General features: G+C 34.5%; 1 protein-coding gene across 8 annotated transcripts in view; it reads right to left on the bottom strand.

Moving 5' to 3' along the window:
* CHD9 (chromodomain helicase DNA binding protein 9) overlaps window positions 1-13,229 on the bottom strand; it is a 298,663-nt gene that overhangs the window by 199,567 nt on the left and 85,867 nt on the right. For 7 of the 8 annotated variants that reach the window (XM_077132437.1, XM_077132435.1, XM_077132440.1 and 4 more), the window contains exon 2: window positions 2,183-3,804. In XM_077132437.1, the coding sequence (XP_076988552.1) occupies window positions 2,183-3,640 (1,458 nt within the window). In that variant the 5' untranslated portion in view covers window positions 3,641-3,804. Of the gene's footprint in view, window positions 1-2,182; window positions 3,805-13,229 lie in introns of those variants that run through there. The other variant, XM_077132442.1, reaches the window with a different exon arrangement.

Genomic DNA, 13,229 nt, shown 5'->3' with positions numbered 1-13,229 from the left:
TACATTTCAATTATTTAGAAAGCTTACTCATGTATAGCAAACAGTTCCCTAACACTGTTGGATAGAGGAGGATTTTTTCATATTTCTTTACCTTTCTTCATTATTTTGCCACTTAGGAACAAACAGAAAATATGAACGATTTGCCCTTGAATGAAACCTAAAATTAACAACCATAGCATCTTAAAGAGGTGAAAAGAACCAATAATTTAGTCCATTTCCCACCCACCAAAGGAATTCCTTCTATGAGCTTGCTGTCTTCCTGCTTTCAATGAAAGGGAGTTTTATTTGAAACTTGCTTACACCAAATGGTAATCTGCTTTTCTATGACTTCCACCTCCTGATCTTAAATCTGACTTCTAAAATCCTGCAAACATTTGAAGACAAGTATCAGATTTATCTTTAGGACGTTTGTTATCATTTTATATACAATCTCTTAAAAAATGTCAGAACACTTTTGGAAGCAACAGCTTTTTAAGTTAGTTTAGATTTTTGTTATTGGTAATAGATATACTATCTTCCAATATAGCCAGAAAATATGAAATAAGGGCCTTTCAAATAATTTACAACTATTTATATTTTTATTTTTTTGCATGGGCAGGCACCAGGAATCAAACCTGGGTCTCCAGCATGGCAGGCAAGAACTCTGCCTGCTGAGCCACTATGGCCTGCCTCCCATCTATTTATACATTTCAAAATATGTATTGAAAATACCATTTGAAACAACTAAAATCAACCCAATGGAAAACATAGAGCTTTTATTTTTTTCAAATACTTAAAGGCTTTGAAATGAAAAACAGGTCCCTAAATATTTAACTTCAAGAATGGTGGCATATTTCATCGTCCACCAAATCTCATTTACTAACTAAGGCATTGAAATATTTTATGAATCCTAAATTTAACAAGATTACAGAGAAACATGATAAAATATAACAAACACATTTTTCATTATAAAAGTAATATACTCAAATGACAAAAAAAATTGTAGAAAATAAAAGAGAATTGTAATTCCATTATCCTAAAACAAGTTATTTCCTTCCAGAGTTATTTTCATATGCATATTTTCACACTAATTATTAAAAATAAGTATAATAAAGACATTCATTAAATACTTACTATATGTTAAGAACAGTTCTAAACACTTTCACATGCTAGAACTCACTTAATTCTTTCAAAGTCACCATATGTAGATTCTATTATTTTTTACCCATTTTAACAATGAGGAAATGAGGCACAGAGAAGATATATAACTAGCCTAAAATCACAGAGCTAATAAGTGACAGGAGCTGCAATTCTAACCCAAATAGCCTGTTACCAGAGCCTATACTCCTAAACATTTTACTGTGATCCTGATTTCGAATTTTGGGCTTTTCCCCATCATTTTCTCAGTGTTAATCTTCCAAGTGTTTTTAATGCCTAAAATTGTCTATGTGATATGATTAATAAATTATATTTCAATTTGTATCTTTTTATAGTAAGATAAACATGTTTGGGTGTCTTATTTTGCCATATTTGGATTATTGCAATGAAGTATTTTTTATACCCTTACGTATATCACCAAACTGCTTTCCAAAATATTTGTATCAATTAATGAAGCAGTGAAAATACCAATTATACCATACATTTGCCAGCATTAAGTATTAGCATTAAATTTTTTCCAATAGGTAAAAATAAAACCTCATTCCAAACTGCATTTTTATTATTAAGGTTGGATATCATTCTAGTTGTTTACTAGTTTCCTTTCCTCTCATGAATTTTCAGGTTATCTGTGTTTTCTAGATATCCACTGAGATCTTAAAATTTTGTTTATCAACTTATACAATTCTTTTTATAAGTTTATTAGTCCTGTTCCATCATATTTGTAATGTTTCCCTTTAATTATGATTACTGCTTAAGTTCATGTTTGTTTGCTTTTAATAAAATGTCCTTTCATCAAAGACAATCATAATTGAAAGTTACAAGAGATCTTACAATTTTACAATTTTTCAAAATATAGAAATGAGTATATTGATTCAAGAACAACAATGAATCACTGTCAAATGTAAGGCTTAAACTATGTCAAAGTACGTGTATTCACTTAGCAAACAAAATTCTCAAGTTAGAAATCTTGAATATGCCTCATACAAAATAAACTCAAGTAAGATCCAGCTTACCCCCAATCATCAAAAAAAAGAGAGCTACATACCTGTCGCTGAAAACAGAGGCGATTTCTATCATGTAAGTGCTGATGATTAGAAAATGAATGCCAGCTCCGAGCCTGACTTTGCAACTGGGTTTGAGACATATCAGAAGGCCGTTTCGCAAGATGTGGAGTAAACTGCTGATCAAATGAATGATCTAAAACATGACTTGAATTATCTTGCCCAAATGTTGACTCATCAAATTGTGGAAGGAGACCCTCCTGAAGGAGGTCCTCTGGGTCAAGTCCTGTGAATGGCTCAGTTTGAGATGCGACTTGATGAAGTAAATTCTCTTCTAAAGATGAAAAGCCATTAGTTTCTACATGATCACTGAAATGGCCCATTTGAGTTCCTGAGTCAACAGGCTCTGGGAAGCTCATGTGCACAGGAGATAATTTTGAATTGCTATAATTACCCTGAGGATGTGACGAATGCAACATTTGAAAATTATTTGAATTCAATGATGTATTGGGGTTTAGGATATGCTGAGTGGATTCTTGCTTGATTCCCCTATGAGGTGAAAAGGAATTACTTCCAGTAAAATCAGATAAAGTTTGATTTGAATGATTAGATGTAAGTACTGCAGAGGACGGAAGAAGACTGCTTGGTGATATATGATTACTAGAAAAAGAATAATGTGAGGAAAACTGCTGTGAGTTATTACTGACAGAACAAGAAGTCATATTTGGAGAAGGTCGATTAAAATTTCCTTCTTGATGATTGCTACATTTGAGAAAGTGTATTGAAGGATTTGATGTTTGAGAAAATTGCTGCATTGAAAGAGACTGCTGTGAAGTAGATACATTAGTAATTTGTGGTGGGTGGTTAACACTGACTCTATGTGAGCCAGAAACATTAACATCCATAAAACTTTTAGACTGGCTAAGAGAATTTTGCCCTGGGTTAAGACCATTTCTGTTTTGATGGGAACGTAGGGAAGGGCATTGTGTTTGTTGTTCACTGGCCTGGAATAAGGCAAAGTCATGATGTGCCACAAAGCTTTTATTTTGATGCATAGAGTGTGAATGTCCTTGTTGGTGAAAAGGAGACCCATTTTGATTTGAAATGCTAGTAGCTGTCTGATGGCCCCACATTGGACTGCCATCTGCTACCTCTGGAAACAAACCATTGGATTGGTTTTGCGGGTGGATGGGAGAACAATTAAACTGAGAGTGTGGAGATAACACATGTTCAACTGGGCTACCAAAAGACTGATTAGCTTGATGAAATTTCAATGAATCAAACTGATTTAACTGTTCAAAATCAGTCATCTTCTGATGTGTTGGAGTACCCTGAACATGATTCAGTGAGTCTATGTGCAAAGGTTCAAATTCTGCACCCAAGTTCAATTCATCAACTAATGAAACAGGTCCTGGTTGTACAAATGCATCATCTGATAAATCTTCCAAGGTCTCACCAAAGAGATTGGCATCATCAAAAAAATCCATCATTGGATCTGTCATCTTGAAAATTCAGTAACAATACGGGTTGTTTACTCCAAACGGGTTATGGCCAGCTTCTTTGCAGTAGATATTACTGGATCATTTCTGAAGGTCATCAACTAATCCAAAACAGATCAATGTTCATTATTGCTCTGGGTAATGACATGTCATGAAGTGTCAGAATCCTAGGAAAGTAAGAACAAAAGCAGTTTAAATGTAATAATAAGGATTTATTATGCCTATAAACAAAGTTTAGATAAGGTTCAAAGAACATAATCTCTGTATATAATATTTTACATTAGAATAATTCATTGCAAATAGCTCATTAATATTCTCTACAAGGAAAAAAAAATCTCCTGCAGAGTACATAGTTATATGCATTAAGAAGTAATAATGTGCATTACTACACTGTGAAGTTCATATATTATGATAAGGAATGTAAAGTAAATCTGATACTAGTATGTCAGACTCTCTCACCCACACCTTGAAATAACCCTTACACCCCACTAGGTCTAGCCAATATAAAGATATACACATATTACACAACTTTTGACTTGTAGGACGCTCTCAATTTAGTAAGCGTATCCAGGATCTTTAGCTCTAGATTCTTGAGCCCATAAACTTATTATTTCAGAGGATACATGTGGACATGCTTCAAGAGGAGCAGCTGCATGAGATCATGATAAGGTGACCCGGAATGAGATAAAAGTTAGCCATCTGATACATGGTCAGCTAACAGCACAGATTTGTGTCATGTTTGGGATGTCTCTGCATATTTCTGCCATGATCCTCTTGCTTATCTACCACAGAAGATAAGCCTCCTGACAGCCAACTGATTCGGTGACCTGTGAAGCAAAAGCAAGCACCTTCTTGTTAACTGTATTCATTTTCTCTGTCCCTGAGTTCCCTCTATAAATGATTTAAAATATACAAAACTGCTTATTATATTTCCTAAAATGTGCAAATAAATGAGTCTTAGAATCAAGCTGGAGCAAAAACAAACAGTAGCTTGAGCTAAGCAAAAAATGGTCTATGATAGTCTTGAGAGAAAAGTGATTAAACTCACCATTTATATGTGAAAAAGATCTAACAGCTTATTTGCTAATATGAAATCACTGGCCATTATTGTTCCAAGCTTGTATTCATTCCAAACATATTTAACAAAGTTCAGACTCTAGACTAGGGAACATCCATGTATACCTAAGCCATTAATCAGGAAGGTGATGTCTTCTGTTTTTATAGGGATATGTGAGTACTAATCAAGAGTGACATAAGAAAAATAAATACAAGACAAGGTACCAAAGTCAGTACTACTGTTTATTTATACAGTAACACACCAGGAAGAAAAAAAAAATGTCAATGAAACTATGACACGCTATCATTTATAATTTTATTTTACAATTAATGAAATAACTTTGAAAAATGTCTTTAGACTTAGACTTCTTCTAAAGATCTGACCATTTTCTCTGCCTTGAGGTGCTTTGCTTAGCCTATAAAACACGTGATTGTTGCTTTGCTAGAAAATGTAGAAATGCTTTGTCATTCCTTCAACAACAAATACATGTATCACTGATATCAAATCCGTACTCAGCTGCTCTGTCTCTGTGGCTTTTTGCATACTTAATAACTTTTTGGTTAAATTATAGCATATTCTTCACAAAGAAATTTTAAATGGTAATTAAATGTATAGAGCCAACAACGTACATAATCCAACTGCAGTGATAGCAATATAAATAGCTGTAACTAAGTTTGTATATACAGAGTCAATGACAACTACTGCATGACTGCCACTTGACAGCCAATGACTGAGATACAGCCTAATTTCAAAATTATTAAATTTAAAATAATATATGCATCACAGGGTTAACTGCTTCAATATTGAGATTGTATTAGAACCCTGAACTATAGAAAACTACCACTGAATTGAATATTAAAAATAGATTATCTGGGGCAGTACACCGTGGCTCAGTGGCAGAGTTCTCGCCTGCCATGCCAGAGACCTGGATTTGATTCCTGGAGCCTGCCCATGTGAAAAAAAAAAAAAAGTAGATAATCTGAATGATAGGACATTGGTTCATATATTCTTACTTATTCTTATTGGGATAGTAGCAACTTAAAATACAAATATAAAATATTATTCTGAATTTGTATTGACTTATTATAGTCTTATTTATTTGTTCTGATTATTAAAAAGAATTATAGCATTTAAAAAAAGACTGTTCTGGAAATAAGCTTATGATATCCCAGAAGCAGGAATATCCCATATAGAAAGGGGGGTGTAGTCCTTCTAATTTTTGTACATGATGGTAAATTATGCTAAAACAGTGTTTTCTACATTTATGTAACCTGATTACCTCAGGTACATAAACGTGGGGGAAAGGGGAAATTTTAGCCAAGAAAACAATTTTGTTATTCATTCAATCACTCAATGAACACTTACTGTAGATAAATTCTAGGTACTAGAATGATGAATAATGACCTCAGAAGGGGACTATAGACAAGTAAATGGACAATTACCAATACTTTAATAATGGCAAGCATAAAGCAGGACCATACCATCTAATGGTGAAGAAATGAATAAAAACTCATATCAGCTCTAAAAAAAATATATGTTTTATATGTGACATGATAGTGTCAACCTTGGTTCTAAAAATAGGGACTGGGTGGGCCACGGAGGCCCAACAGGCAGAGTTCTCGCTTGCCATGCTGGAGACCCAGGTTCGATTCCCGATGCCTGGACATGCAAAAAAAAAAAAAAAAAAAAGTAGGGAATAAAGATGAACCATGAAAAAAATCCATAAAATCTAATGAAGTTTCATTATCTGCAGATGATATGATACTATACTTGGAAGATCCTGAAAAATCTACAGCAAAGTTACTTGAGCTAATAAACAAATTCAGTAAGGTGGTGGGATATCAAATTAATGCGCAAAAGTCAGTAATGTTTCTATACACAAGCAATGGCCTAACTGAGGAATATGTTAATTCTACCCAAATTGATCTACAGATTCAACACAGTATTAATCAAAATTCCAACAACCTACTTTGAAGATGTGGCTTACCAAATTCATCTGGAAGGGAAAGAGACCCCGAATAGCTAAAAACATCCTAAAAACGATGAATGAAGTAGGAGGATTAACACTCTCTGACTTTAAAACCTATTATAAACCCACAGTGGTCAAAACAGCATGCTATGGCACAAAGACGGAAGCACTGACCAATGGAATCAAATCGAAAGTGCAGAAATAGACTACCAGATCTATGGTTAACTGATTTTTGACAAGGCCCCCAAATTCTCTGACCTGGGACAAAATAGTCTTTTCAATAAATGTGCATGGAAGAAGTGGATGTCAATAGCCAAAAGAATGAAGGAGGACCCCTATCTTACACCCTTTACAAAAATTAACTCAAAGTGGATCAAGCACCTAAACATAAGAACTAGCACCATAAAGCTTCTAGAAGAAAATGTAGGGAAACATTCTCAAGACCTAGAAATAGGAGGTAACTTCCTAAACTTTATACCTAAAGCACAAGCAACAAAAGAAAAAATAGATAAATGGGAACGCCTCAATATCAAATGCTTCTGCACCTTAACAGACTGTCACAAGGGTGAAGAGGCAGCCAACTCAATAGCACAAAATATTTGGGAATCACATATCGGACAAAGGTTTGATATCCTGTGTACACAAAGAAATCATAAAACAACAACAAAAGAAAAACAACTCAACTATAAAATGGGCTAAAGATATGAACAGGCGTTTTTCTGAAGAGCAAATACACATGGCTCAAAAGCACATGAAGAGATGTTAATTTTCATTGGCTATAAGGGAAAAACAGATCAAGACTACAATGAGATACCACCTCACACCTATAAGAATGGCTGCTATTAAACAAAAAGAAAATTATACATGTTGGAAAGGATACGGTGAAATCGAGATACTTATGCACTGCTGGTGGGTATGTATAATGTTGCAGCCACTATGGAAGACTGTTAGGCAGTTCCTCAGGAAATTAAATATCGAGTTGCCCTATGACCCGGCAATAGCATTACTTGGTATATACCCAGAAGAGCTGAAAACAATGGCACAGACATTTGCACACTGATCTTCATAGCAGCATTATTCACAATTGCCAGAAGATGGAAACAATCCAAATGCCCATCAACAGATGAGTGGATTAACAAAATGTGGTATTACATACAATGGAATATTATGGAGCAGTTAGATGAAATGATGTCCTGAAGCACATGACAAGATGGATAAGCCTTGAGGACACAATGCTGAGGGAAATAAACCAGACACAAAAGGATAGATACTGTATGATTCTGCTTTTATGACCATGGTAAAGGTAAAATCAGCGGCTTATAATACATAATATAGGGGACTCAGAGATACACAGAAGCTAGAGATGGGTGAACAGTTAGCTAATGAGGTTGAACTCCAATGTAAGGGAACAGATAGAAATAAAGGCACTTTTCTAGTGGGTCTAGAATTAATATTACCATATTGAAGGTGAATAAGATTTAAAGGGTTTGTATGGACCTATGTGTCCCACTGATCGACACTAGAAATATAAACTAGTTCTTGCAAGAACTACTTCAAAGGTATGATTCATGTACAAAGACTGTTTACGTCCAGGGCAAAAATTGCTATTGCATGCTATGGGCGATGTTTTAAAGGAAAACATCAGCAGTACCACAGCAACAGCAGGGGTAAATAATGGGGGGAAGGGGCAAGAGTTAAGAGGAGGTTTAGATTTCCTATTTGGTGAGCGTGTGTTTATTGGTTTTCTTTGCTTGGGAACAATGAAATTATTTAAAATTGAGAGTGTTGATGGACTGTAGACTTTGGGCACTATACATGATCCCTGATGAATGCAGGTGGCTGAAGGATACGCTGACTGAGAAGCAGATTGGCGAACGATGGCGTATACTTATGAACAAATGTTGTGTTGCTACAAAAAAGGAACAAAGTTGTGTGTCAAACAAGGATGTGAATGAATGTGTGGGACATTTAGTGAGGCAAAATAAGCCAGAAACAAAACAACAACAATGGTATGATCTCCTTTAGAAAATGCTTACAAGAAAACAAGGGCCTAGACTGTAAGCTTTTATAGCAGACACACTTAGTCCACAGTGGTAACTACTATTTCTGGATTTTTTTTTTTTTTAACTATTTCTGGATTTTAAAGAACGAAGCCAATCACGTTGGGGTTAAAGTAATTCAGAACACAGGGGTAAGAAAAACATTGTCTATATTTTAGAATCACACATACCCTTTGAAACCAAAAGAAGAAAGGTTTATTTGGTCTGGAACTGAAATTTTCTGCAGCACATAATCTAACTCAACCTATTTGTATAGCTCATTTGAACAACTGAAACACAGGGAGCCCAGAATAAGAAAGACGTCTTTTAATCCTGTACAGCTTAATGTAATGCCTGGATACATCTTAGAGTATATGAAAAAGATAATCAAAAAGTATTGGCAAAGTCCCTTGAGGGATGGGAAAAAATATATGGAATGATTAAACTTTACCATCAGGGAATCCCCTGATACTGTGTCAAACATTAGGGACACCAAAATCAATAAGCCATGCCCTTAATCTTGAGGCTTACTCTAGTGAAGCTTATGTAGGTAGCAGAGACGCTTAACCTATCTATAGATATGCCTAATAACTCTTTTGTTGCTCACATGTGGCCTCACTCTCTCTAAGCCCAACTGTATAAGTGAAACCATTTCCCTCCCCTCTACGTGAGACATGACATTCAGGGGTGAAAGTTTCTCTGGTGGCTTGGGAGATGACTCCCAGATATGAATCTGGCCCTGGCACCATAGGATCAACAATTCCATCCTGACCAAAAGGGGGAAAAGAAGTGTAATGGACAAGGGATGAGTGGGTGAGAGAGTTCAGATAGAGTCAAGAGGCTACTCTGGAGGTCACTCTTAGGCAAGCTTCATTTAGACATTGCTACCTATCATAGCTTGCCAAACCCCAACCAAAACCTTCTTGCCAATCCTAAAGAACACCCAGGGCATTATATAAGATGCTACAAAGGTTCCACGTACTAGGGTAACTTTCCAGAAACCTTCAACCTCGAGATGGGTCCCTGAACCAGATAAGTCCTGAAATGCAGAGCAGCTAGCCTCTCCAGAACATCAGATAGTTCCATTTCCTTAACCCGTATCTATGACAGACCCAACATGAAAAAGTTGGAATGGTCATAGCCCAAACACCCCTAAAGAGAGGGATAGAAAGATGAAAGGTGATGGTGAAATTGTACAGGGAAGATAGGCTTTAACAAATGAATATGATTGCTGAATCATTAAATGGATATCTTTTTGGTCTCTAGTATCTTAGAGCAGCTAGAAGTAAAAACCTAAAATTGTGGAATTGTAACCCATGTCAAATGTGAAATGTGTGCTACAACTAATTGTGGTGCTGTGCTTGGAAATTTATAGCTTTTTTGTATATATGTTATTTTTCACAAAAAAGAAAAAAAAGTAGATTTTGATGATAAAAAATATTCATGCCTTCTAGCCTCCTATATTTTGGAGCAGCTAAAAGGAAAAAACTGAGAGGATCTTGTGGTAGCTCATGACAAACTCTGGGGACCTGTCTTGTAAATACTTGTTGAAGAGTTCTTTGAAAACTCTTTTTTATTTCTCTGCCTTGTATGTATGTTACATTATATAATAAAGAAGATTTTAAAAAATCTAATAAAGCATGCTTTCTGAGATGAACAGTTTATTCTACAATTGATACAAATCTCACCACTCCATCTAATTTCAACTTATTATTCAAAAGTCTGCCACAGAAAGATCATAGTTCATTTATAAAATGATGTATAAAAGGTAGAGAGAATATCTGGCAAGTAAATCAGGAAAAGCGTCTTAGAACAGGTAGCATCTCAGGTGATCCTTATAAAGTGACTGGAAGGAAAAGCCCAGGCAAAGGATTCTGAAGCAGTAAAAGAATGGAAGGACATAATTACATTTAGGAAACAGTATAGCTATTGCAGCGGTTTACAAAGGGAGAAAACTAGAAAATAGAACCACTGTAAAAAAGAGCAGAAATATAAGTTGGAGCAATGATGCAGAGTATTTTGTTAAACAATCTCATTAAAACATTATACTTGGTGAGACAGGATTTTAAGGTTGAGACAAGTACTTAGAATCAAAATCAAATTATTTCTTTAACTTCATTTCTACAAACATTTATTTCAATGATCTGGTGATGATACAAAATGGATTCAAATATCAATATGACAGAATCTGTGCCTTCAAAGAATTTATAATCTTGAAGTGGAGAAGTACATAAAGAAATGGAGTGATTCATGTGCTAGTAGAAATAGGAACAAAGCACTATTCTACAGGTAGTACAAATTAGGAAACAATTAATTATATGTGGGGAAGTGGTCAGAAAAGACATAGACTCAAGGTAACATTTGAGCTGGATCTTAACAATAAAAATAAGATATCTAAATAAGAGTTCTACATATGGAATAAAAATAAATACTGGGGGAACAAATGTTAACATAAATTTAGTTTGAAATGCTAGTGATCAATGAAAGGGAGGGATGAGGGGTATGGTATGTATAATCTCTTTTGTTTTCGTTTTGTTTCTTTTTCTGTTGCCTTTTTATTTCTTTTTCTGAGTTGATGCAAATGTTCTAAGAAATGATCATGATGAATATGCAACTATGTGATGATATTGTGAATTACTGATTATATATGTAGAACGGAATGATCATATGTTAAGAGAGTTTTTGTTCATTTGTTGTTGTTTTCTTAATTTAATAAATCAATAAAATTTTAAAAGTTCTATAACAGAATTTATATATACAAACTTGTTTTGATGGTAATTGGCTTTACTCGGTGTCCAATACTTGCTTTTGCTTCTCTACCAGAGATAAGACATTTCCACATGCTCCTGATAGGTTCCTTGATAGTTTTTTTACTAAATGAATCAGTCTTCCAATAAGTTGTGTACAATAATAGTTTCATCTCATCTAACATGATAATCATCGATCTTTATCAAATTATTCAGCCCTCTATTAGTCATCCCATCAGCATTTCTATACAGTATTAAATTTGTGCTATGCTAATTTTTGTTTATGAGCTATAAAGAATAGCAATATCAAATCTATTCTTGGGAAGATTTCAGCTCAGGATTCTCTTCTATGGTACGCCTTTCTCTAACCAATTCTTAGTCTAGTATTCTCTTGCATAGTACCTTGCATACCACAAATCACATTGCATTGTAATAATAAATTATCTTTTCTCTTCATCTTTGTATCTTTAATGTGTTGCCTAGTATGCAACACACATGACAGATTTTTACTGAGTGAATAAATGCATAGAACTATAAGATTAGACTTGGATTTTTAAAAAACTTTAGCTTTATTTCCTTGAGAAGACCACACAACTTCTGTTTTCATCCGTTAAAAAAAATAATAATAACCACAAAAACAAACTTAACTACAGTCCTGTCCACCTCAACAGTGAACTATAAAGTATTAAAGAAATATAAAATGCTGTCTCTACCAGTAAACTGTAATACCTATTAGGGCTGGAAATGGGTAGTTTACAATCCCCTCACTCCTCGCATTGTACCTAAATCTGGCAAGAATACAAGGGGGACAGTGTAGAAAAGCCCAGAAGTAAGGCAGGACATCGTAGGGAGCCAATCCATAGTGTAGTGTGGCCAGAACATACTACTAGCCAAATAGCCAAAGAGCCCAGAGAGGTCAGATTTCCAGGGCTTTTATTAGCCATGTTAAGAAATCTGGACTTTATTCTAGAGCCAATAAGGAGCTATTTCACTGATTAAAATGTCCTCTCTGAAAAATAAAAACAAACAAAAGCAAAAGAAAAAAATTTCCCCTCTGGTCTAATACTTCACTAATATTTTTACTATGGTGAAATTATTCTCAAGGTAGCCAGTAACATTTAAAATTATTTTTAAGTAGCAAGCAGTAACCCTTCCAATGACAGTGAACAAAATACTTAAGTTACACCAGGAAAACATAACTCTAGTAAGATAATAATGACAGGGAATATTAGTCATTTTAAAGAAAAAATGACAAAATTAAAAAGCATACAATTTAAGTCAATTCATCATATCCTTACTTAAAAAACTTTGTCAGTCGACTTCTAGAAATAGCACCTGTGAAGGCATTTGAATTCCTGTGAAGGCATTTGAATTATACTTGAACACCTCTTGGAAAATTCTTCTTTACATCAAGTTAATTTCCCCCCTGCCTTTCTCAGTATTCCCTCTGAGACTGTTTAAAATAAATCAAATCCTTCTTACTTAAGACAATCCTTTAAATTCTTGTAGACTTATGTCTCCCCTAAAGTTTTTCTTTACAAAACTATATGCCAATATTCCCAGTTTATTCAAATGTGAAAAATTCTATACAAAACGACTAATGTTTAATGTTGAAAGGCATATATCTTCAGCCATTGATCCTAAATTCTTCATTTCAGAGGGTTCCACAAGGTCTCTAAGTACGTAGATGATATAGCATTTGACAAAGTTTACTAGCTAAATGCTAATAAAATTATGTGATATTAGTAACTAGCTAAATAGCCATACCTACATAGTACTA

Source organism: Tamandua tetradactyla, chromosome 16 (genome assembly GCF_023851605.1).
Source record: "Tamandua tetradactyla isolate mTamTet1 chromosome 16, mTamTet1.pri, whole genome shotgun sequence".
NCBI classification, from domain to species: Eukaryota; Metazoa; Chordata; class Mammalia; order Pilosa; family Myrmecophagidae; genus Tamandua; species Tamandua tetradactyla.
The sequence above is the reverse complement of the archived record's forward strand: the minus strand, read 5'-3'. Positions and strand labels throughout refer to the sequence as shown.